The sequence below is a fragment of the Biomphalaria glabrata genome, chromosome 4, assembly GCF_947242115.1.
Source record: "Biomphalaria glabrata chromosome 4, xgBioGlab47.1, whole genome shotgun sequence".
In the NCBI taxonomy this organism is placed as follows: domain Eukaryota; kingdom Metazoa; phylum Mollusca; class Gastropoda; family Planorbidae; genus Biomphalaria; species Biomphalaria glabrata.
Window position 1 is genome coordinate 2730537 of NC_074714.1, and position 27725 is coordinate 2758261.

The 27725-nt window shown below is 34.9% G+C and overlaps 2 protein-coding genes across 2 annotated transcripts; both read left to right on the forward strand.

Moving 5' to 3' along the window:
- Window positions 1-4138: 4138 nt before the first annotated feature.
- On the forward strand, window positions 4139-7502 carry LOC106058408 (PRA1 family protein 2-like). Its single transcript, XM_013215832.2, has 3 exons — window positions 4139-4343; window positions 5937-6154; window positions 7356-7502. Exons 1-3 carry the CDS (start codon window positions 4165-4167, stop codon window positions 7493-7495), a joined length of 537 nt encoding a protein of 178 aa, XP_013071286.1. The 5' UTR covers window positions 4139-4164; the 3' UTR covers window positions 7496-7502.
- A 7933-nt stretch (window positions 7503-15435) lies between these two features.
- Window positions 15436-27640, forward strand: LOC106058407 (gem-associated protein 2-like). Its single transcript, XM_013215831.2, has 8 exons — window positions 15436-15616; window positions 17244-17331; window positions 19004-19093; window positions 19542-19604; window positions 20279-20431; window positions 21441-21509; window positions 24657-24767; window positions 26812-27640. Exons 1-8 carry the CDS (start codon window positions 15486-15488, stop codon window positions 26902-26904), a joined length of 798 nt encoding a protein of 265 aa, XP_013071285.2. The 5' UTR covers window positions 15436-15485; the 3' UTR covers window positions 26905-27640.
- The last annotated feature ends 85 nt before the right edge of the window (window positions 27641-27725 follow it).

Consider the following 27725-nt stretch of genomic DNA (forward strand, 5'->3'; position numbering starts at 1 on the left):
CTCAAATAGCTTAGGCCTTATATATAGGGCCTTTTCAAGTCTCAATACTGGAGGTGGGATTGATAGGATAAATCGCTCGACTTCCGAACCAGGGTCCTCGGTTCGAATCCTGGTGAAGGCTGTGATTTTTAAGTTTCGGGATCTTTGGGCGCCTCTAAGTCCACCCAGTTCTAAAGGATAGGCTACCTGACATTTGTTGGAGGAAAGTATAGGTGGTTGGTTGCGTGGGCGCCCGCAGGATTTTTGCAGGTGGGTGGGGTGTATGTTGCCTATGGCTCAAGTTCGCGTAGCTTCAACTTTTTTATTACAGAGAATATTAAAGAAAGAAATGGTGACCCCCCCCCCCCCTTCCTATACGGTATTAAGTTCACTGTAAATACTTGTTTCATGAAATAAAATAAAAAAACATGTGAACAAACTATTTACTGCACACTTTGGTAAGTTTATCCGTGCTGCCCGTGCATCCCGACAGTGGATCAAACGAAAAGAAATGCAAATGCTGCCAAAACTGTAAATATTGTTACGAATTTCACTATCTAGGCTCTGTGCTAACTGCACCATACACCACCAACCTAAAGAACTTGACAACTCAGGGCTCCAAAGTAACGTAATAGTTTAATGTCGATAAATAACAGCCAATACTGTACAATTGGCAACACGTACACTGTACAAATATCTCTCCGATAACACCGTTCCGCCGTATCAACTCTTGCACTGGCCTCTCCGTCTCGTTCCGGGCTTGCACTGGGTTCAACAGTTCAGGACTGACTTCACACACTAGGCTCGTTCTGTCGGACTCGATCACAGACCAAGATCAAGACGCCAGCCGTCTCAACTGTACTTGACAGTACTCCGCACTGAACCGTCGTAATGCTCCGTACAGAACCACACCGCTGAACTGTGCTGTAGTCGACCGGACTGTAGTGAACCGGGCTCTGAACCCCTGCCGTGAACCGTCTAGACTGCGACACCTCCGCTCTTATATAGGGTCCCTACCTCCCTTCTCGAATCGGACAGAACGCCGCTCGACGTTTCTAGGTGGTCAGATGACTACAACTCTCGTGACGCTCCTGAGCTCTGTTCACGACGTCGATCCTTCCCGGACCGCCGTCGATCCTTCCCGAACCGCCGTGTTGACACTCGTCTCGGCTGACCGTGGTAAATCGTCACGGTTGACCGCTCGTCTAGCGCTGGCCTGGGGCGATTTGCGTCGGCTGACTACACTCACACCACTACCCCCATCTGTGCTACCACCAGGTTTATAACAATATCTTTACTATAGGGCCTACTACTGAATTGCTTTTCGTCGCGATGAAAAAGCCGGCGATGAACACTTACCTGGCAGCTCGGGACTTTTGCTATTCTTCTATACGTTGCAGCGAATCAAGATACGGAATGTAAAGCCGTGTTCTGTAGTAATCACATAATCCAATATATTTGATTTTTTGCTCGTGTCTGACGACAGCTAATTCTCGACAGCACCAACTCACTACTAAGTTTGTCTTCCAGCAGTCTCGCCTTCTTCAAGATGCCATCCCTGAAGTATTCCTCAGCATGGTCAAGTTGGTTTTTGATTATTTCATTAATGTGACTGCTGATGTGCTGTTGAGCAGCCACTTATGCTAAGATAGACAGACTGCAACATCACTGGTTCAAAAACAGATGATTAATTGACGACAATCTAAAGACAAATAAGAAACAAAAGAAAAGCAGGCATTAATTACCCATTTGACTGGTTTCACTTCAAGCCGTTATTTTAAAATACGCTAAACAGTCAAAGATCTTCTCAAAGTAGTGACTTAAAGTGCGAATATATTCGTTTTTCTCAGTCATTCGTGTCTCACACAAAAGAGGTAATTTAGCACCAACGCTTTCATTTGGTACTGTTAATTACAAACAGATAATCTTCTTGATGGCACCAACAGCATTACTTCAAGTAATGATAACAAGTTTAGGCCTAAGTCTGTGGGACGCGTAACGGACTAAGGCTGCTTTTGGATATTTTTAATGAATCCTTGCCTGAACACAGTTCTGAATGCTAGCCATCACGGTGTGGCCCTGGCTGAGTAATTTGTCCATGTCTAAAATGCACATAATGATTCGCTGACATTGACGGTTGACACAGGGAGTGCGTCTCTCTTAAAAATAGTGACAAAACCAATGAATTCTTCTTGAGTACAATCGCCATCAACAAATGCAACGTTCAAACACGTCTACTCAGTGCCAGAGAAATCTTCCTTTTCATTAGCAAAATACCAAGAAAATGCAGTTAATTCATGCTGACGCTGCTCGTATATTTTGTTTTCTTGCCGCTAATGCACCGTCGATACAAATCAACGTTTTGACTCAGATGACATGGGAAGAACTTTAAATTCTTATATCTATTCTATTATAAACTGGTGGACGTGTTTAACCTGCTATTTTATCGAGAGTTAGCAATGACCGCAACTACGCAAGGCGTAAATACATTTACCAAGATGATTGCACTCTTCACTCCCGTTTAAAGAAATACACATATCACATATCAAATAGAAAGACAAAACAAAAATAACAAAACTTCTATCATATTCTAGGCCTTTACCAAATATAATGATAATTATAAATATGTGAAAATGAAAACCAAATCGTCACGACTAACGTGCTATAGAATATTGAATTGCAAGCCTATAAATAAATAAAGCGCACATGGTTGGACTACAGATTAGTGTTCTCTAGTTTATTAATATATCTATATTAACTTTATTTCCATATAAATATATAGCCTGGGAACAGATCGACGGGCGTAGCCGGTGGGTAATGCTAGTTTATTTTACTTGTATTTTCTTCATTTAGATTGTACTTTGTGAAAATATTCCACTCACCTAGTCAATATTATGGAAAGACTATGAGTGAGTTGTTAAACTAGTTACATCATAACATCGTATGTATGTGCTAATTTAATTTATTCGTACATGATAACTCAAGACTTAAAGTCAGCTAAGTCATAGGCTTTCCTGGTGGATTCAGACGCTTTGATCTATTTCATGCTCTAATATTGGCATTGCAGGGAAGAAGGAGCACTTTAGCCTACACATTTGTCATAGCATATGGAATAAGAAATGTATCTTTATCTTTGTGTCTTTCTGAGTATTTCATCAGGATGTTGTTTTTTTATTTAAAAGTAACGGTTTATCGTTTTATGTATTATTGCAACTGAGAAATTATCTTACAACTTAGACATGTGGTGCTCTGCAGGGAACTTTGGCGGCCACACAATCATTTGCAATTAAAGATGCACGAGAAAGACGCTCTCTTTTAACTATGACAACAAACAAGGAATCTTGCAAACGCTTCTTAAAATAGCCTCGACGTGGATCCTGAAGGAAACAGTCATTAAAGGAGACGATTTGGCCAATATGGAAGCAAAACAGAACCATTGTGGGTTACATTAGAATCGATTCAAGTTCATTGCTTTGCTAGGCTATATATATATATATGTTGTTTAATTGTTTTCTAATAATTTTCAAGTCATAAAGTGATAGCCTAATACTTAGTCTATACTGAAATTATTTTATGCTAAAAAAAGAAAGCGCTAAGAGAAGTTGACTCAGCAGTGCTAAAAAGTGCATACAAATTATCATATAGGCCTACCCATTGCAGGGCCAGATTTAATAATTGGGAAGACCGGGGCAAGATTTTAAAAGCTGTTAATAAAGATTCACTTATGAATAAAAATACTTATATCTATATCTTACAAAATATACACTGTTTTGAGATACCGTTTGATTAAATCCACATTAAGTCTATATTATGCTATCGGTCAATATCGGAGATGGGGTCGACCATTTTAAATTTTTTTCTTGTGCCTATCGCGAGTTGACTGTAAAGGATGACTTTTAGAATACGTTCATCTCCTTACATTACAAGATAGTAAAAGGTGAATGTGTGCTATGCTGTAATACCCCAAAAAATGGGCCTATATTTATATGATAAAGATTGATACGAATCTATTAAAGTATTATATATGATATACCTTTGATGTGTTGGGCTTTCATTTTAGTGACCGAAAAGTTGTCAATTAAAATGTATGTCAGTGCAAAATAAATCTGGCTCACAGACCTATGTACACTCTAGATATATCGATGTCGTTTTGGGCTAACTATTTCCGCTTTTAAAATATCTAAAATGGCTCAAGTAGAACTTGCCCCACTGCGTACAATGGGAGATTTTCTCTTTGAGACTGCACGATTTCAGATTCCACAAATTAACGATCCAGAGAAATGGTCTAATAGAGTATTAAACAATCTTCTTTATTATCAGACAAATTATTTCCTTACAGCATTGTTAATATTTCTTGTAATTGGGTAAGTGTAAGTTACTAAGTTTTTCGGACTTGTCACTCACTCTGTCTCAGTACTCTCAGACCAGTCAACTCAGTCTCACTACTCTACTCACTCTCAAGTCCCAAGTACTCTCAACAGTCATTTTATTATGATTATCATGAGTATATCTAGATTTAAATGTCTAAATTGTGTAGATGAGAATCATGAGTAGACTAATCTAAAACTAAGACACTTCTAAGAATAAGTCTAAGACTTTTAGACAGTAAGAGAAGAGTATTAACTAAGAGTCTAAAGTCTAAGTCTAAGAGTAGTAAGAAACAGTAGACTGTATAATAATAATTATTAGTGTATAAAGTTGATATGAATATATGACTATAGACTGACTTAGTATAGAGTAGCTCAACAATAGAGTCAATCACTGAATCAGTCAGTCAAAGACTCAAATTGGGAGTCAAATGTTTATTATCATTTATCATTTAGACATATTTAGGATTCTATTTAAAAAAATTAATAAACAAAAAGTAGACAACTTGATTCTCAAACCATAGACCAAGTAGATCTAGGTAGTTTTATATATCTTTTACTTTTATATATCTTGGAAGTGTAGTCAGTGTATCAGGTGGAACAGATGAAGACATTAAGTTAAGATACACATGTATTAATCTAGTGCCTAAGACATTTACACACCTAAAACCAACATATGGAAATCTCCCCACATCTCTAGCAAGACAAAATATAATCTTTAACTATACTGTCAAGGCGGCCCTACTGTATCATTGTAAAACATAGAGAACAACTGAAGCAACAACAAAAAAAAGTAAAGACCTTCATCAACATATGTCATGATATGTCAAGAGATATCTTGAAAATACACTGGTATAACAAAATAGAAATGGGAGATGGGCGGACAGTGAAATATAGAGGTCCAGATCGTAGAGAGAATGTGGAGATGAATTGGTCAAACCCATAGAAAAGATACCAACAACGGAACTAGACAGGCCTTAGAGTGGAGTGGACCCCCCCTCCCCCATGGAACAAAACGCAGAGGAAGACCAAAATGAACGAGGTGATGCAGTGTACTAGATGAGGCCGAGAGAATGGGAAAGAGCTGGGAAACTATTTTAAAAAACTAGCAAGAGACTGTGGAGAGTGGCATGTTTTTACTGAGGCCCTATGTTCCATAAGAAACACAAAGAAATGATGATAATGATGAACACAAGTATTTAGGAGGCCTTTATGGTTTATAGAATAACTTGTTTTTTCGACAAGTACTAAAAATTGAAATGCATCCAAGGCATATCTTTAATCTTAATAATAATAATAATAATCTTTATTATCCGTATAATGAAAATTTGTCTTACAATTTGTGCATTACACCAAACAAAAAACATTATAACTATAAGAAACCAAAGTGTACATTCACACCAGACTCACTCATAATTTACATGTGACAAAGTTTATACTGGATTGTTCTTATTTAATGATTTGATTGCCAGGGGAACAAAAGAGTGTTTGTGTCTCAGGGTTAGAACTATATAGATATTTAGATAGCACTATCTTTTCAGATAAAATTTATTTCAAAGATTCTTTTCTTTTTTTTTTGTTTCTTCCCAGAATCATCCACCCAGTTCAGATCTTGTTAGGATTTACAGCTTTAGCCATTTGTTTTGGCGTATTTGTGTACTTCACCAACAGCCAATACAAAGCCAAACGTTTTAAGCATGATCACCCGGTCTTCTGTGTTGCCGCCATCATTGCCGCAGGATACTTTGTGGTGTACATGTTTGGAGCCGTGCTTGTGTTTATGTTTGGGATTGCCTTCCCAATGCTGTGTATGTATCTTTTCTTGAATATATATATGTTTTTATGTAATATATATTAAATATTTTTTTTATTAAGTACCACTTATTCAATCATCTCTCAAGAGATCTCTGGAACAATGAAATGGATTTGCATGAAGTTTTTTACACAGGTACAACACAAGATATACTGAAATTGCAAAAAAATAAAGAGATTTAGAGAAATTACGGAAACAGGAATTTAATTAGAGCATTTCTATCCACCTAGAAAAATTTCAACTAAAAGCTATCAAAAACAAACAAACAACTTCTTGTCTTATTCATGGTAAACCAATTACACAGACTAATTTAAAAACTAAAAGTAGTGTTATTATGAATGAAATGTTATCATGGAATCCCCATATTGATGAAATTATTATAAAATCATATAAAGCATTATAATTTATTGAAAGAAATTTCTACATTGTATATCAAACAAGAACTAAAATATGATTTAACCTTGTTTAGACCACTATTAGAATATGAATTGTCTGTTAGATACCACTCAAGAAAACAAAGAAACTAGAACAGAAGTAAAATAGAATTGTGGGATTTAATGAGTATTCACATTTGATTGGAGTAATACCAATAGTACAATTTTAGAGATACTGAAGGTAAACAACTAAAAATGTTATACTCTACATGTTTCGGATGCTACTTCAGAGTTGACTTAAAGGGTAAATTAAGCAATAATACATGAAGCACTAAACCATAACAGAAACCATATGCAGAAAATGCACCCTAATAAAATACAAAGACACAAAAAATAAAAGCACTTTTCTAACTCCATATATGCTAGGACAAATTCATACAAGGGCTCCTACTTCCCTAGAGTATGGAATAGGTTGCCTGAGTCAACCAGGAAAACCAAAGACTTAATTCTCTAATCAACTAGCACGACTAAATATGCACATGTATATGCAGGACATAATTATAATCTTATTTGAAGGAACCCTTGTAATTTATAGGATAATATTGTCAGTTTTTTTTTATTTATTTGCGATTTTTGAGGGGAAGGTGGTTGATTTCATCTTTGACCAGTGACAGTAAAACAAACATTTTATTGAAGTTTATCAGGACTTGTACAGAGTACAAAACTATTGAAAGCATAATTCAAATATTTCACTTGGCATACGTAAGAAGAGCAAACATGCAACTTTTTTATTTTTTTGTTTGTTGCTTTTTTTTTTTTCAGTAATATTGATACATGCCTCACTGCGATTAAGAAACTTTAAAAATAAATTTGCCAACAAGATGGAGTATGTTGGATTAAAGAGAACACCAATGGGCATCATTCTGGAAGGCCTGGGTCAGGAACAGGAAGCTGGATCATAAAAAGATGCTGTGGTATTTGATTTTTGTTCTACCTATGTACATGAATTTTTAACTATATGTAAACATTTCATTTTCTTCTTTTTTTTTTTTTTCTGGTGCAAGCTTAACAAAATTGAATTCAAACTAAACACTGCTGTCCTTGGTGAAATTAGACATTTGTTTTCTCTATATTATATTAAATTGGGTTTTTGAAGAATCTGTTTTAAAAGTGAAATTAAGCCTATGAATCTATACTTCAATTAGTCTTCGTGTAATTAGACAAATTTTTAATATCTTTTATTTTGCTGCTGTGTAACTCTTTTTTTTTTTTTTTATGTGACTGAAAAAGTTTTAAAAATTTTTTTGCTGACCAAACTCGATACTTCCATGACCTGCATGTGTGTGTCTGTGCGATGACATGGCTTCATTGCAAAATATATTTCTACGTGTAACTCCTCTTTTAACTGCTATCAACAATTTTGTTGGAAGCAAAAGTTTTCAAAAGTGATTAAAGCATTAGTTGAATGAGCTTTTGTCTTTCTAAATGTTTTGATTTCATGTCACCTAATTTGATCAAGTGTTGCTATTTTATTATTTAAGTCATGTAGTAGACTATCACTAGATTTTTTATTAACTCTGGAGGGCATTTTTATTATTATTAAACCAGTCCACTAGTCTGATGTAAAAATTTGCAATTATTTTTTTTTTTCATTAAATACATAGTTGCCTGGTGATGTATTCTTGACAATATAAATATCTGTCTATATATTTATTAAATATTAAAATACAAGAACTCATTGAAGACGCAGTTTAAATAAGAACATAGTGTATTTATGAAAAATATTTTTTTGGGTTAGTGGAAAATTCTTTGGGTAAATCTTAGTAGTCATTAACTAGTTCCCGTAGCGACAATGTTTTTTAAAAGTGTACACTATTTTATATATTTATATCCTTGTAACCTTTCTTCTTTTTTTCTGTAATCTCTTATTTGTGTGAATCGAGCTATTTGTATTTGTAGAGTGAGATAACTTAAGTTTCTACCTGTGCTGACTATTTCTTTTACTTACGCTGTGCACTGTGCACTGTGCACTGTGCACTGTGTATGTACATGGTCTAAAGTAGTGTCTAAATGTATTGACTACAACATTTGAAAATATGTATTTTAAAAAGGAAACAAAAAAAATACATTGTTAATGCATACCTCTTAAAATTAGCTTGTGGGCATCTTGTGTGTGAATTAGTAGGCTATTTGAATTATATTTAGGTTTCCCACCAAAGTTTTTGAAACTTGCATAACTTTGAAATGTTGTATGTGACTTACTTAGACTTAGGTCCTCCCGCGCCGTTCGGCGCATTGGGCGGCAAGCTGTCTCCATAATGATCTGTCACTGGCAATGTCTGAAGCCTCCTCCCACCTGGTGTCCACTGTTCTGTATATGCTTAAGTACAAATTTAGTAAACATTTATAAACAAATGATATTTGTAGAGGCCAATTTGATATTAATGGAACAACCTTTCTCTTGACATTTTGCTAAGAACAGCTGCTGAATGGAAATAGTGGAAGTATTTGGTTACATGAACTATCACTGACCACTATGCCAAAAGTAACTGGACTTTTGATGATGATGATGATTTAGTACAAGATCAATCATCATTGTAGGCCTGAACACAGAGCATGGTAACCTGTGGTCAGCGTAGACCAAAAGCTCGTTGCCATGTTACAGTTCTGTTTGTCATTCACAAGTTCATTTAAACATCCCAGACGTTACATAATTTGTTGTCAAAATGCCCAATAAGGAATTTATTGATTAGCGTATTAGAAACATTTTTTGTTGTTGTTGTTGTTTTTTTTAAAGAAAGAAAAAATATAATAATATTTATTTGAACATTTTAAGAGGTATGCTTCTTAATTGGGGAAAAAAAAAAATTGGGGGGGGTCTTATTACTATAATAAAAGTTGTTACGTCAATCAGACCACCATCTTAAGTGGATGTTTGCTTTAATTTTGTGATTCATGGCCATTTTGACTCTTTTTGTCATTAGCAAAGATGATCAGTCGATAACCGCGATTGTATTAAAGATGACATCATGACACCCAGCCTCGTTTCTTTGAGATAATTGAGTGGTTTTTTGTCTTTGTCACATTCATCGTCATTCTTGCCAGTCTAACATCATGTTGTTAGAGGCTAAAATATTTAGAAGAAAACCAATTCATTATCTATGCAACAGGTATTATTATTATTTTTTTTTTTTTTGGTTTAAAATTGAATGAGCGTTATCATTGTGTGGTCATTAAGTTTCCAATCACTGTGACTAAACTTATTCTCAGAAAAAGTCTGAGATTAACAATGCAAAAGCTTTAAACTTTTCAATGGAATGTTTTTATTTGTATTTTGTTTGTGTATGTTATATTAATGTGATTGCAAAGAGGAAAGGATGAAAAATTAGCACAAATTTTGGTCATTCCACAGATGCTTATAAAATAGTGACTTGACAGAGGATGGCTACATATTTGTTCTCTATTTGAAGAGATCCGATGGGTCTAAGCTTAGCATTGCTTGAAGAGATCCAATGGGTCTAAGCTAAGTGTTGCTTAAAAGGGGGACATATTTTTCAAATGTCATTATTATAATTACTTATTACCTATCACCCTTTTTATTTTCCTCATGTAAAAAAAATATGATGCTGTAATGTTGCCAGGAGAGCAATTTTGAAATATAAATCTAGTAGCCTCATCACAAGGTGTGGGTGTTTTAAATCCAGTTACTATGCTACTAATATATTACTATTTGATCTGTGTTCATTTCAACATATTTTCATGTTAAAAGAATTCATTTTGGTGCTACGTTGACTCAGCAGTGCTTTGGAAATCTTTATACACTTTTTTCCCTTACATTACATTCAAACATTTTCCTGGTCTGTAATTCAACATAGTGGACTCTGTTAGTATAAAATATTTTTAACTCTTTGATATAGTCCAAAATTTTCTTGGATATATTTTTTTTCTTCTTGCTTAATTAAAATATTATATGATGGCATTTCCTTCAATTCTAAAGGATGAGTGCAGAGTTTCACACGACCTCGCAAACCCAATACATAGATATATTTATAATTCATAATTTTTTTGTGACAACATTTTGTGTGATATGAAAAAAATATTTTTGCTTCAAAATTTGAAGTGTGTAGTTATTTCAAATTTTGGTTTCAGGGGGGGTTAAAAGACAACCAAGTTTTGTTTCTCTTAGTCATTGACACCAGCCACATGGCATGCTGAACTTGACATGAAGCTTGAAGGTGTTGCCTTACGACTTCCACAAGACCGCTCAAGTACATCACACAATTAACAAATAAAATTAGGGGGGGGGGGGCTTGACTCAAGGAAAATTTAGGATCATGGTGCTTGTAATTCTATTATGATGAAACCTGCTTAGCATCATTGGGAGGTTCTGTTTAAAATATTTGGTGGAGGGGGGTGGGGCTATTGTAATAAAGTAATAAATTACATTAATTTACTGTAAATGCATTAACTTACTATAAGTACTTTAAGTACAGTATAACTTATATAAAGCTTATACTTGCTTTTTCAAACTTTCTTCATTTTGTTACCAGTATTTTATTATTCATTTTTAACCATTAGGAAAAAATGTAATGCTATCCTTTTCTGTCATAAAACACAGTCTTAAAGGTAATAATAATAAGGCTTGCCTTCGAGTCCGAAGATAAGTGAGGAATGCAGTATTTCCTGTGGCTGTGTAGCCCCAGCTGTGACCTACATATTTTGCCACATCCAGGGCAAGCATAACCATTGTTTGCAGGTGGTCGATTTAGATGTTCTTTTTGCCGTCTGCGTTTGTTCTCAGCAGCAGATTTTCTTTTAGTCTCAAATGTGTATACTGCTGCCTTCGTGAGTGACCTCCAGCTGTCTCGTTCTGAGTCTCTTCTATGTCAGCTAAGGAAAGTTGACACCTAAGCTGGTCTTTGAAGCATTTCTCTGGGGCGCCTCTGGTAATAGTTACAGCTTTAAACACCAATGCTGGATACTGCTTTTCATGCTTGTTACTTGTAAGATTGTAACATTAACTTTACATTTATTATTATTATTGTCAGTATAAGTTAAAGGTAAAATGATACTTCTGTGATTATCTTTCTTCTATATCTGTAACTTTCTGCAATGTTGCTTTGTTTAGTGATCTATATTTAGCATCACGTTGGTTTGCAATAATGGGATGAAGTGAAATGTATTAGCATTAAGCTCATGTTCCAGTGATTTCATAATTTATTGTTGTCTCAGCTCATCCTATGTTTATGTTTATTTTAAGCTAGAGATCTTGGTTTGTGTCAAGTCATATTTTTTCTTTGTTTTTTTTCTTTGTTGTTTTTTTTTTGTTGTTTTGTTACATTTTCTGTCAATGTCAGAGTTGCTATTTTGTCGTTGTTTATTTTTAAATATTGAACAATTAAAAAAGTTGATGATTATGAACAATTTCAAAAGTTGATTACGAACAATTTCAAAAGTTGATAATTATGAACAATTAATAAGTTGATGCAAGAACTTGAAACCTAATTTATACCTGTATAACTTTTCAGCCTACAGTTTAAGCTAGGTACATTAGCATATTAGTAGGTATAAACGTATATATCCAACATATAAACATGGGTTTAAACCTAGCTATTCATCAGAAAAACTCACCCATTGATGACTATAACAAAAGTTTATTTCAAATACTCTTTTATTATTTATACATAAAATTTGTGTTCAATGTGTACGCTCATTAATGTTATCTTATGGAAAAGAACAATCTATTTGTACACCTTGTCAAGATGGTATCCATTGATCTAAACAATCTATTTGTCTATTTGTACACCTTGTAAAGATGGTGTCCATTGATCTAGATTATGTGTTCATTGTTAATATACCCCTTCTCCCTCAAAGTAGATATGTCAAGATATAAATTGACATTTGTCAAGATTTTTTAATTTTATTTTTTTGGCTCAAAAGTGTGTAATGACTTGGGTCTTGAAACCAGTTGTCTCTCTTCTGATTTATCTCCCTTCTCTCCCTTTTATTTGGACAGACTTTGTTTGAGAAGCCTCATTCAATTGTAATACGTTTTGATTGTCTTGGAGTTTCAGTATTTTACTGGTACTCACTCATTGAACCTTGTGCACTTTTAATTTGGGAAAATCCATGATATGAAAATAAAACTTCATTTTAAAAAAAAAATGTGTTTGAGTTGTTATGATTTGGTACTGTGATGTGATAACTTGCTTGCTTGGAAGTGAAGGGTAAGAATAGGTCTGCTATTGTTTGATCTTTGCCTGAAAATGCCCAAAATCTCCTGAAATTTATGGTGGGGGGGGGGTAGCTTCAGTAATTGATTGACCATTCATAGTGTTCTTAGGTAGCCTACGAATCTGATTCTTATAGCTGTATTTATTCGTAAAACATTGAAGACGATCGTATTTTATTTATAGTGAATATTTTAGGTAAGGACCCATTCTAGCTGAATTGTCCACAACGAAGCTTATATTTTTCCTGCATCTGCTGCTGCTGCTTGGGGATCACTGACCTATGTTAGGGATAAACACAATATTTAAAATTAAGGGCATTTGAGGTTTTTTTTTTTGTTGTTTTCTTGGGTTTTTAGACCAATTGAGGCAACAGCCTCAGCTAAGTCAATGACGGCAAGTTGAAGCTCCTGCTCGATGTGTGCAAAAAGTACGCTAATCATCCACATAAAGAAGCAGGATTTAAGGTCTACTTCTAAACTATGCTGCATCTGTAAGACGTGTGTTTTAACTATTTAGACCAGTACTCGCGAGTTTGACATTCTTAACAGTATTATTGTTATAAATTGCTCAGAACAGGGCCGGCGTTAGCTAGTCGGAGGCGCTAGACGAAGTGAATTAGGTGGCCCCAAGAGAAATAGAAAAATATGCAGCGAAAAAAAAAAACTCAATTTGGTATTTAAAACCTAGTGTACTACAACAATAACATTGGGCATACGTTTAGCTACTTCTTCTCTAAATAACATGTCCCGAGGCCACCGTCGATCGGGTGACCTAGAAGGCTGCCTAGTTTGCTTATGCCTAAGGCCGGCCCTGCTCTCATCATATCTGCCAGTGACACCTATCCATGCATGTGTACGATAGACCTCTATGCCTACCCTAAATTATTAAGGAAACTTATTAACGAGATACAATATTTTGAGTTTCCCCTCAAAAACCAGAAAATAGCTTACCCGAATCATATCTTTGGCATTCTATCAAAAGAGATGTACAATTCAGTTACACAATTTTGAGACCGTGTGGCGCCTCCTTCCATTTCCAGAAACAAATCTTTGCCAAACAGCGTTTCCTAGCCCTACTGCTATTAGAGCATGGAATGGGTTGCCTGAGTCAGCCAGGAAAACCAGTGACTTGGCAGAATTTAAGTCATTGGTTAATATGCATGACGCGTAGGACGTAATCATCTTCTTTTTTGAATTAACGTCTGTATTATATAAGATAAGATAAGTTGACTTGATGCATTTGTTGTACTCTTGCAAATAAGACAGCACCGAAAATTCCCGAGACAAGCAGTAAGCCTACTGACGTTGACTTGTTTACTCATACCATCGCTACCTACAATCTTGTAGAAATGTAGCTAAATTTGATTAGGATGACTGGCCATAAATATGCAGCCTGCAGAATAAATATGATGACTACTTAGGCCTAATAGAAAAGTACCGGTAAATAAATGCAAGTCATAAAAAACAAACTCTTAATCGTTTGTTATTTAAATATAAACAGAAATTTATTTTCATAATCATCATCATCTGTCAATTGACTCGTCGTTATGGTATTTTACATTTCGTGTAGGGCCTAACCAAATCCTTCCACTTTTCCCGGTCAGCATCTTAGCAGTAGGCCTATATATATATCCAGTCAGCTTTTCTCTGGGTGACGCTTTGCGCTTCCTCCACTGTACTTTGAAGGATGGCTTTTGATGAGCCATGTCTTACAACTAGAGTAGCACCTTTAGTAAAATCACTAAATTTAGAAAGCCTTCAGGACAGAAGACTCAAAAGTAAAGTAGCAATTATACATAAAACACTGAACCATAATCTTCAAATACAAAAACAAAATTTATTAAAATTCTCTGAAAGACACAAAGATAAAGGCACATTCCTCGTCCCATATGCTAGGACAAATTTGTACAAATAATCCTTCTTCCCTAGTGCTGTTAGAGCATGGAATCGGTTGCCTAAGCTAGCCAGGTAAATCAGTGACTTGGCAGAATTTAAGTCATTGGTTAATATGCATGACGCGTAGGGCGTAATCATCTTCTTTTTTTGAAGTAACGTCTGTATTATATAAGATAAGATACAATATGACCGAACCAGCTCAGCTTTCTTACAAAAGAAAACAAAAGAAGAACACTTTCGCTATGTTCAGTTTCTAGCAGTGTGGTTGTACCGTGGCCGTGCGTATCAGATATTTATATTGCGATTATGATTTTATGACATAAGATATGTAGTAAAAGAACAGTTACTTAGGCAGGGGCGGAATGGGTGTCAAAATAGGCCCTGACATTAGCATATAGACACGCCTATTTGCGCTACATATTACGGTCATTAGCCAGGCGCCTAGAATCACCTTGTGTCACGGTTGCTACGCCACTGACTGATAAGTCTGTAAACAATCTTTTGTAAAAGGCGAGGGCCAGTTGTGACGCTGTAACTGGGGGAGGGGGGGGGCTTTTATAAGAGAGTATTATAAAATATTTTACGAGCCTTGCCCAAATGCCCATATAAACAATCCGCCACATGTACTTTAAGTAGGCTTATGAACGAAAGTAATTTTACGGATCGGGTTGCCGCTTAGGTTGAGAAAGGGAAATAATTTGATCTATATAGATTTCGAGTTCTATATAGATTAGTGGCATCAAAAAGTAAAAAAACCAAATCAGGACAGCAAAATTAACGGAAGTAGACAAATAAAGTGAACAGAAGACTGTAGACAAGTAAAAATGGACAAATATGATAGTGATAGTGACGCTCCTGCTATTGAACAGGCCTTGTTTGTGGAAGAAAACAGTGATGAAGAAATTAATCTCAATGTTCCACCAACTTCAGGAAATGAATATCTTCGGCGTGTTAGGTATCTAGTCACATTAATCATTTTAATGGTATCTAATAATATTAATAATAATACTTAATTAAGTAATTAAGTGACAACACAAGTCTGAAGTCACTGAAGTCCAGTGAAGTCAGTAAGTTACTCACTTACTGACTTAGATTTATAACTTAAGACTTTACACTAGATTTATAACTTAAGACTTTACACTATAACAGACTTAACTCTGACTCTAACTTGGAGACTTAGACTAGAGTCTAGTAGAAAATCATTTTAATTAATAATTTATTTAATCATTAATGTGATTAATTTTTAACATTTTTTATGTCAATTTTAATTTATCATTATGATTATCTTAATAATATTAATATTAATAATAATTAATACTTAATTAAGTGACCAGTCAGTGAGTTACTCACTTACTAACTTAGATTTATAACTTAACTCTTAAGACTTAACAGACTTTTAAAACTCTGACTTTAACTTAGAGACTTAGACTAGAGTCTAGTAAACTCTAGTCAGTAGAGTCCCTCTAACTCTATCATCTACTAAACTCAATACTCAATCTGAACTTTGAACTTTTGACCTGGGGGTGTCTTGCCTAGCCTACCCCTGCTTATCCAGTGACATCCCCTGCTTATCCAGTGACACCATCTCCTCTCACACAGTTCCATTGGGCTCAGTGTTAATTTTGGTTTGGTAAAACCTGAGTACGCTATTCTGCCTCAACGTGGCACTGGGGTGGAAACGACCATTAGAGGAAGTGGTTAGGCTAAATAAATAGTAAAACAAAACTCGTGTGGGAGTGTCCACGGAGCGGAGTTGAAAGAGAGCTCTCACAGCCCTGTCGATAGTCTTGCGCCGTTCCTCAAGGAACTGTTACATAATGGCGAGTCCTGCGCTGTTAGCTTGGTACAACAGGAAAATGGCAGAGGTTCCTGGTATACTCGGCCTTCGGCCATGCTTTCTAGCTCTTGCACCCGGAGTGCCAGATATATCGGAAATAGCAATGCTTTACATAGGCATTGACTCGGATCTCTTCCAGACAGAACGGTTGTTCAAACAGGTTGTTTTTTTTTCATTGTTCAATCAGGTTGTTTTTTTCAAACCTAGAGCTCGAAGAGCCTTCGGCTCAGCTCTTAGACAATCAAACGGTTAGGTAAAAAAACAGGACACTAAAAATCATAACTTTCTAACTGCTGCACATACATTCATAATTTATATCATTGGAAAGCTCTAATGAAGTACTTTAATGATGTATTAACAAAAATTTTTGTTTTAAAGATTTTTTTTTTCACATCCCTACACTCTACTAGCCACTAGGCCTCTAGTGACTAGTTAGTAGTCTCTAGAAAGAATAGAATCTAGAATTCTAGATCTAGAATCTCTACTTTAGTCTCTAGTTTAATCTTAAGTCCAATTTTTTAAGTCATTGGTTAAAATGCATGACTAGATGCATGACGAGTAGGACATAATATGATAATAATCTTCCATTTTTAATTAACCCTTTAAGGCCTGTATTTCATAAGAATAAGATAAGAATTAGATATAGTCAAGTCTATAATGTAATTTTATTTAATGTTTTTTGAAATATTTAAACTAAATCATTAGCACATTGTCAATAATTTCAAAACATACCATTATGTTTCAGACAGGAAGCCATGGGTTGTCCCCAAGTGGTTGTTGCTGACCTTGACACCAGCGCCTTTAACCACAAACAGACTGTTAAAGTCACTGAGGTAAAACAGCTAGTCTCAACTTATCGTTTAAAGAAATTGTAAACAGTATAAAGCCTTGGTCGCAGTCAAGAAGAGCGCTTGACCCTTAGACCTTTATCTGTGAAAACCCATGGGGAGCTGGAACCTATTGATGACCAAAGCTGAAAAAGCTAAGACAACAGGATGGGCAGGACCCAACTTGGGAATAAAGTCCTTGGCATAGTACTGTTGCAGCCCTGTGTGGGACTCAAAAGGACTAAGTTATTTAAAGCTCATTTCTAGGGTGGCTAAAATGTAAGGGAACAGAAGAGGAGCAAACATTGAAAGAAAAAAAAACTGAAATAAATTCTACTAGAAACACTTTGGTGTTATAAAAGCATCAAAAGAAATGTGATATATATATATATATATATATATATATATATATATATATATATATATATATATATATATATGCATTTTTTGAAAGAATAACATAAAGTGTTTCTTTAAATCCTGTAACTGCAAATATTTCCTATTCCCTCCCCGGGAGTGCTCAGCCTGTCATGAAGAAGCAGAAATTTTGTTTTCTTCCTTTTATCTTTTACCCATTAGTAATAATAATAATTTTATTATTTATAAGGCGCTGTTAACAAACAAAATGTAGGCTCAAGGCGCTGTAATAACATTACAAACACTACAGCTAAAATGACAATTAATCTAAAAACGTTTTAAGCAGGTAGGTCTTAATGTTCTTCTTAAAAGTGGTGTAGCATGTTGTATGTCTGAGATCAATGGGGAGTGAGTTCCAAACCTTTGGTCCGTGCACTGAAAAAGCCAGCAGACCGTAGCTTTTCAGGGAGAAATGTGTCACCACTAGAAGCGTTGAGTCCATTGAGCGCAGGGCTCTCTGGGGGACATATGGAGTAATCAGTTCGCTAAGGTACAAGGGCATCTCATTGTTATATATACACTGATGACAAAGTGTCATTTCCTGTCATTTACCTGGTGAACTGAACAAGAAAAAAATTAAATATATATTTAAAAAAAAAAAAGCAGCTTATATTAAGTTCCATTGTATCAGTATGGATCATGCTTTTAGCTTTCTCAATGTGCTTTAATCCTATCACTGTACGTCTGGACCAGTTGGGGAGGGGAGGGGAAAAGAAGGTGGTATCTGGGGGAATTTTGACCTGGATAACTTTTTAAATGCATTAAAAAACAAAAACTTGTTCGCTCAGGCCTCAAGGGAACTAATTCAACTTATACCACCACATCTCTCAAGTACAATTTCTTTCCATTGCTCAATACCAAACAAAATAATTTATTACTAATTCAACTTATACCACCACATCTCTCAAGTGCAATTTCTTTCCATTGTTCAGTACCAAACAAAATAATTAATTACCCCACCAGTATTTAATTTTCTAATGGTTCTTCTTATGTTAGCTACAGGAAATAATTTTTTCCAAATTTCAACTTCATCCGAAATTGGGTTTGGGAGAAATTATGTGTACAAACTTTTTACTAAACAGACAGAAAGAGTGAGTTGATATATCTTATTACAAATAACTTTAAAGCTTTATCAGGATTTAAACATGGCTCATCAACCAAACCGTTTATCCCTCAGCCACATTATTCATTGCTTAGTTTAAAATAATATATATCCATCAACAAGTTTAAATGTTATTTTATTTATTTCCTTATTGTGCAGCCAGGAGGATTGTTGCCAGTACCACCCAGCTATAGGGCTCCAATGTCATGGCAAAGATTACAAGTGGCAGAGTTTGCAGCCCTACGCCAGGTAGAATAGTTTTAGAATGACCAGTGGCTTATTTTTTTTTTTTAATGAAATTCTCTTAGTGAGGACCTAGGACCTAAGTTTTGATGTTTTAATTCTATGTTGAAAAAGAAAATTTCTGAGCCAATGGGCCAGTCAATGAAATATGTGTTGCCAAAAGTTATGTATCATATGCCATTTTTCATCTTAAATAATCTTGTGACAGATTAGGAAATAAATTTGAGAAATTAACATTTCTTAACATTCATTATCTGATGCACTGAGGAAGGATATTGGAGTATTGGACAGAAATTGTAAGAGAATTCTTGCTTCCTAATACAGTTTAACACTACCATATAAGGATTGGCCCCTTCAGATAGTTATCAAGATAATGAGTTATATTTTCTAGTCATTCAAAACTGATTCTCATCTTAACCTAGTTTTATGTTTTCTTGTTTCTCTCCCACTGCAGAAACTAATTCAGTACAGGGCTTTGATCAAACAGAAGAAAGTCAACATTCCAACGCCAAATCTTGTGAGTCTATACATTCATTTCAGTTTTTCAGTTAATTAATTTTTTTAAAAGTCTTGCACTCCATAGACATTTTATTTGACAGTTGTGCTGATCTTTTGTCTCTCAAAGTATTGTAACATCTGCAGGTTCGGAGCTGCCTATAGAGTTGAAGAAATGCAGCGTTTTAAAAAATGTGTATAAATCCTATAAGTATATAAGTAGCTTGGCTGACTAAAAGTCGTGAATATTGCATCATGCACACTGAACAATGAATAAAAGCTGCTATTCTTATACTACTGATCAAATAAATCTTACATCCTTTTTACAGACCTTTCTGGATGATTCTGTGATTCTTGACGTTTCCTTCTAGTGACCCTCACATTTATTTACGGAAATGTCTTTTGATAGACAGTGAGAGTTTAGAAAGGCTCTGACATAGATTTATTATTTTGTCTTTCAATACTATGCCTGCTACTTTCTTGCCTACATTACATTGAGTCGCATTTTTTTTTTTTTTTTTTTTTTTTTTAGTTTATATAAATAATTTCTAGTGCATGAACTCTTAATTTATGTCACAAAGATCAGTGCAGGTTTTATATTACCATGTATAATCTTTCCAGTTCGATTTCAAGGTTTATAAATTGTTTAAAGATTGGTTACATTGTCAGTGAAAAAAAAATTGTCTCCCTTTCCAGCCCCATGCCAATAATGCTGACAGTTGGTGCAAGTTTTGTTTTGGAAAGATCCAGGGGAAATCTGAGAAGTTGGCTGGTGACAGTGTGGCAGGCTCAGTGGACTCGGACCAAGGGACACCACCTTTGTTACAGATTGTAGCCTTCATGAATCAGGTGAGAACTGTTACCATTGACTCACCAAATGCTGTGAGCCAATCTGTTTGACAAGGCTTAGTAAAAGTAGTCGTTTTTTTTACTTTATCTTATAAAACTAAAAGTAGAATATCAATTCACTGTTTGTCTTTCTGGTAAATTGTTTGAACATGTTTTGTTTTCGTGATTGAAGATAAGCACATTTCTAGTATCCTTTGAACTTGAAGATGACTGTTAAGTCAAATCCTTGCTTTAAAAGCTGTCCGCATACGTGGCATGGATAGGTTTGGTCAGTTGCAGATAGGCCTGCTTCTTCTCTCAGCTTTTTGTTGGTTTGGCGCTCTTTCATGCTGGCCACTCTCCTAGCTTTGTATCTCATGAATCTGACACGCACAGCTTCACACCATGAGGAGCGATGGAGAGCTAGTGCTTTCCAACTTTGAATGTCAATATCGCACTTCTTGTAGGAACTCTTAAGGGTGTCTCTATAGCGTTTGTATTGACCCCCCCTGGGAGCGCGCTGCACACAGCTTCCCTTACAGAAGTGGTTTGGGAAGGCTTGGATGTAAATGTACACTAACATGCATTTAGTGTAACATTTCAGTAACATTATCTATGTAATAGTTCATTGTTTTGCATTAGTGTAACATTTCAGTAACATTATCTATGTAATAGTTCATTAATTTGCATTAGTGTAACATTTCAGTAACATTATGTAATAGTTCATTGATTTGCATTAGTGTAAATTTCAGTAACATTATCTACATAATAGTTCATTGATTTGCATTAGTGTAACATTTAAGTAACATTATGTAATAGTTCATTGATTTGCATTAGTGTGAATTTCAGTAACATTATCTACGTAATAGTTCATTGATTTGCATTAGTGTAACATTTCAGTAACACATTCGCAATTAGGTGATTACTGTGACATCAAATGTTCGTTTTTGAGATTTCAATGACATACATTAGTGCACTATGTCTCTGCCATTTCTGTACCTGAAAATAACTCCTGGCTTTTTCTTTCTAGTTTCAGGTGACCAAAGTTCTGGAATACCACATCAACTGGATGGAAGCAACAGGATTTAGTTCTCAACAGGTAAGAGCTCATGACAACATATTCTTGCAGTAACTTCTTGTAGTGAAAAGTAAAATGAAAACATTGCTAGTGGTAAACATCATTGAAGACCCTAGCCTAACAAATCCTCAGTATGATTAGTACATGAAATACCAAAGTGAGTTCTTATTACGATCAACACGTCAATTGTGATAGTCCAATGCATAATTTTTGACTCAGATCTGGACACTACAGAATGAGACAACATATGTTCCGGAAGCTAAAATTCGTGACTATCGAAACCTGCCCTTGTGGAGCATCACCAGTGAATGCTGACCATGTCCTTCAAAGCTGCATAATATATCAAGAGCAGGGTTCGTAGCGCTCCTAAAAACTCCTAAAATCTCCTAAAAAATGAAAAGTCTCCTAAAATCCTAAAATTCTCCTAAAAATTGCCGAAAGTCTCCTAAAATTTTGTCCACTCTCCTAAAATTTTTTACCCAATATTTAAAAAAAAAAAATCTTGCTTATTCCTTGCTAAAAATGTGAGGGGAAAAACAACAGCGTAACTAGGCATTCTGATCGCATGACCTTACGGGCTGGCTGTGTTAATGAGCTGACCAGTGACGCGTCTACACCGCCTTTCACCCACTTGTGAAGCGCGACCTCGTGATTGAAGATGGCCTTGGATCAAGCAAGCATTTCACCTGGCAGTATTTTTCTGAAGTCATTTATTGTTACCACTAAAGACGCGCTAGATCTAGTCTGTAGTGACTATTGCCTATAATTAGAGCAATTACAAGACTAATTTGTAGGCTACACTCCTCCGGGCCCTCCCTCACCTAAAATCTTCTTGTTGTAAGTGTAAGACTAAGAGTGACTTTGCGTGGAAAGTCCGTAAATCTTCTAGATCTAGCTAGTATCTAGTAACTGTAATAGTATCTAGATTTAGATTTAGATCTAATTTAGATCTAGTGAAGATAATTCGCACCTAACCTGAAAACTCCGTGAATTTTTGTCAATTTAATGATCTCGATACATCTAATGTCTAGATTACTCTAGAAATACGCTAGATTCTAGATTTACGCTAAATCACTTTGAGTCTAGTGAAGATAATTAGCACAAAGAAGTGAAAAGCCCGCAAATTTAGACTCTAGATCTACGGTATATCCAGTGAAGATAATTCGCATACTGCCGCGAAAAGTCCGCAAATTTTAGTGACTTAGATCTAGACTCTAGATCTACGGTATATTCAGTGAAGATAATTCGCACACAGCCGCGAAAAGTCCGCGAATATTAGTGACTTATGTCTAGACTCTAGATTTACTCTAAATCACTAGAATCTAGTGAAGATAATTCTCACACAGCCGTGAAAAGTCCGCAAAATTTAGTGACTTAGAGTTAAAGTCCGCGAATTTTAGCTAATTAGCTTTATAGTCTAGATCTTCTGTAAATTTAGTGAAGATAATATTCACACGGCAGTGAAAAGTCCGCGAATTTTCGTGACTTTGATCTAGACTCTAGATTTACGCTAAATCACTAGAATATATATATAGTGAAGATATTTCTCTCACATCCCTGAAAAGTCCGCGAATTTTAGTGACTTACATCAAGAGTCTAGATCTACTGTAGATTTAACGAAAATATTTCTCATACAGCCGTGAAAAGTCCGTAAAAATTATTTCACCCGTAAAAAGCCAGGGAAACTATATGGTTGAAAATGATTCTGCTAGGGAAAAAAACGCGAATAGGTCTAAACCCCCCCCCCCCCCCCCCCCCCAAATCCAAAAGCCATTTTTTAGTAAGCAAATGTCAACTAAACATTCAAATAGGCCAATATTGCCCTATATATTACTGGCTCTGTTTATGAAAAGGATTTAAGTTAACTAATAGAAGAATAAAACATTACCTCAAATGCACACCATGACTCTAGTATCTATAAGATACACATAGGAACTAAAAATGTACATTTCCATCACAGAGAATATACATCATGAATAAGGCATCTCTAAGAATGTTTCTTATTTAAAAAAAAAAGGAAAAGTAACTATTTGTAATGTTTTTAAATAAATCTTTGAAAAAAAATGGTTGTTTGAGGTTTTGGGATGACAGTCAAGTTGTTAATAGATTAAAAGATAACTTTCATTACATTTTCTGTGGACATACCACAGCTGATAACATTGTTTCTGTGGCATATTGGCAAGATATTTATTATTTTAAAAATCAAATAACAATAATTGATTTGATAAATGCTTAGTTTTGTGTATGTTTTACTATGTATCACACAAACGGATAGGAAACACACACACACATCATACATTTCATCCTTAAAAAACCTCCTAAAATTTTGTCATGGAAAAGTGCTACTAACCCTGCAAGAGGTCTGAACAAGACTCTGGCCCCAAAATCCTCCTATATGAGATATACTATACGCATAACTGCCTGAACTGGAAACCACTGCGTGGTTTATCTCAGATGTAGGCTTCAGAATTTTCTTTCTTTACCTTAGTTTAACAATGCTGCTACTACATAATGACAAGCAAGCAGACTTTATATTATATGCTTATGTGTTTGCCATTTGTCTCTTTAAACTATTAATTTATAAGAAAGAAACTTGTAGAGACCCCCCAACTCAAGAAAACATTAAGAAACTGGAACAGACACAAACTAGAGCAGTGAGATTCATAACAAACGAATATTCACACTTGACTAGAGTAACATCTTTAGTTTAATCACTAAATTTAGAAAGCCTTCAGGATAGAAGACTTAAAAGTAAAGTAGCTATTATACATAAAACGCTGAACCATAATCTTCAAATACAAAAACAAAATTTAATAAAATACTCAGAAAGACACAAAGATAAAGGCACATTCCTCGTCCCATATTCTAGGACGAATTTGTACAAATACTCCTTCTTCCCTAGTGTTATTAAAACATGGAATGGGTTGCCTGAGCTAGCCAGGAAAACCAGTGATTTGGCAGAATTTAAGTCATTGGTTAATATGCATGACTGAATTCATGACGTGTAGGACGTAATCATCTTCTTTTTTGAAGTAACGTCTGTATTATATAAGATAAGAAGAGAATTACAGTGTATCAATCTTTTTATTTAAGAATGCTTAAAGCAGTTAATTTATAACTACTTTTTTTTATTGCAATTTCATAACCATTGTCTTATCCTTGTTTTAGGGTCGTTGGTTCTTTGCCTTGCTGGCCAGTCTCCAGAAACCACTGACCCCTGAAATGTGTTCCTGGATCCGGCGGTTGGCACGGTTGTGTTCCAATATCAGGGCAACACTGGTGAGTAGAGCATCTGACCTCATAATTGTGCTGACACATAGTTATATATAGAACTTTTTGCTTTGACTACATTTATACATACCGGTACCAACCATTTCTGGACATATAAATGCCATTTTCATTGTTCCTCAAAAACATATTTACGTCTTTTATGAACTTTTTTTGGTAATATATTTATAAGGCATTGTCTTTGATTGCTAAGGTTAGGGATGGGTGTGTGCTATTTCATGCAAATATACACAACTAGTTCTTTGAACATTTTTTTTAGAATAATGCAATCTTTGGCACTAAACAACAAACAAAAATTTTGGATTGGTCCTGGATTGCAGATGCCATAAACAACAGTAGTAGAAAGAAGGTTAAAAAATACAATAGTTTCGTGATGCAATACAGTATAGCCAATTAGGTCTCCTTTAAAAGTTAATAAATTTTCTAATTTTTGAACTCTTTTTCTCTGGTATTCTCTGTGGCATTTTACATCTCGAGATCATTTTTTTTCCCTTGCAACTTCTTGTGTGACTTAAGAGGCCAATCTTTGATACACAGCTGCGTAGGCATCTGTAATCACCAGGGGCTATTGCACTTTCACCCTTCTTTCTACTACAGTTGTGTATGGCATCTGCAAAGCCGGGACCCTTCCTTTAATGCTCGCTCTCCATGTGGATCTATCCTGTGTCACTTTTTCCCAGCTGTTAGTGTCATATTATTTTCCATGATTCAACAGAATTATTTACTTAGCTGTTCGTCATTCACTACCATGTTATGGTTAAGCTTCAGTAACTTTTTTAATTCAAATTGCGCTATGTTATATTTATTACAGAACTAAAGGGAAAAGCGCACCCTTTTAAAATAAAAGAAATGAATGCTTATAGGACCAAAATTGATAATAATTTTGTATTTTGATGTAAAAATCACCCCTGTGGACATGTCACCTAGATCTAGTAGGAAGTGATCCAGAGTGAAAAAGAAATATTTTTTACGATATTTATTCCATATGTACATTTAGCGACATGGAAATTATTTTTAGATGTAAGCAGTTAAAAACCATTCAGAAGAAAATGTTTTAAACCGTCGATGATCCAACAAAAGTGACTTTGTAAATTGAAGGGGAGAGTGTCCGAAGAGAGAGTCTAACGAAATCTTCCTGAAGTTGTGGCTTCTTTTTGTTTTTCTCATGTTTTCTATTAGTAGTCTTAGAAATTCTCACTGGAACATCTTGCTACACAACTTTTTATTGACCTTTTGGCTTCGTTGGAAGTGTAAATAATATGATTGATTGGTTAGTGTCACCTAAATGGAAACATCACAAGCTTTTTGAAAATAACTTTTTAATACTATTTTTTAACATGAGTAATATGTATGTAAAATTATGTCTCAATTTGGTTGACAAAAAAAGGGAGTGGGGGAAGTTTGGTTGAGCCTGAAAGATGGCAAATATTATATTAGTAGAAGATCTTCTAATAATATTCTCCAGATTTGTAATAAAATTATAAAATGCTCTTAACTTCATTCTATCCTCGAAATAAAGAATCACCCTTTGTGTCAGGATTTTGTGATTTTACCATCACAAAAGAGATACAAGACACCGATAGCAAAGACAAACAGACACAAACACTCTTTTGTTCCCCTGGCAATCAAATCATTAAATAAGAACAATCTGGTATAAACTTTGTCACATGTAAATTATGAGTGAGTCTGGTGTGAATGTACACTTTGGTTTCTTATAGTTATAATGTTTTTTGTTTGGTGTAATGCACAAATTGTAAGACAAATTTCCTTACGGATAATAAAGATTATTATTATTATTATTATTATTCGTTTTTCTGTCTGTACAATTGATATTTCTTTGTTCAGTTACACTAGCAATAAGGAACCAAACATTTAGTAACCTGTAGATTTGAATGTTTCTGCTATCAGTTACACCCATTTTAGACCATCCCAAGTAGTTTGACTTTTGTTTATGCTATTAAATAATCACCCAAAATCATTTGCATGTTAAATACATGAAATGTTCCCTGTACTTATTAACATTGTCCCATTTCAGGAGTCACCAGAAGATCCGCTGCTGAAAGAGCTCAATCTGATCATATGCCTTGTGTCTCGATACTTTGGACAGAGGGACTTGGCCGATTCATGAGCATTAGATTTATTGACAGTGTCTCGAGTGACCACTTCAGGCCCCCAGTTCATTTGGGATGACGCTGAATATCATAATTTGTTTTGACAGTCAAAATGTTTTTTAAACTAATGCTCATGTTCAGCAGATCAGATCTGATTCATTTTTAAAAGTTGATTTACACATTTTACAAAACCTATTACATAGTATCCCCAAGCCTTGTGTAGGTTGGAAATAGTACAAGATGTTTTCAACTGTGGATGGACCATCCTGTTCACAATCAGATTTTAGGACAGAATGGCCAAGCAGTCATATTGAACCTGCTTAGATGTTCAGTATTTTTTGTGTTCACAAAGGTTAGCAAATTTCTAGTTAATTTCAATAACCAATTTGTGGTTTTTAATAATGAGTGTGGAGGCTTTTGAAGTTAGTTATGGAACTAACACTAAAAAAAGAGAAAATCTTCCCTTATGCCAGGTTGTAATGCTGCTAGCATTAGAAATGACCTGCTGCACAGCATTACATTTTTAGCAGCTAAATATTGATTGTACAAGAATGCAGCATGCAGATTCATTTAGTTTTAAAACACTATATTTAAGTCTATAAACCTTGCCAGATTTGGCAAGGTGCTGATATTCCAGTCACAAATTTTTACTACCTTCATCATCTTGTCATAATTTTGTTAATGTTTTATTTAACTCGCATTTTTTTTTTTCTTGTTCATATGTTACACACAAATGTTATTGGGAAATAAAAAAAAAACTAAAAATAAAAGATTGTTTTCGTTCACACTTTAATTGGTATGTGAGAGCAGTTTTTGGCAAGGAGATGTCTTTCATTTG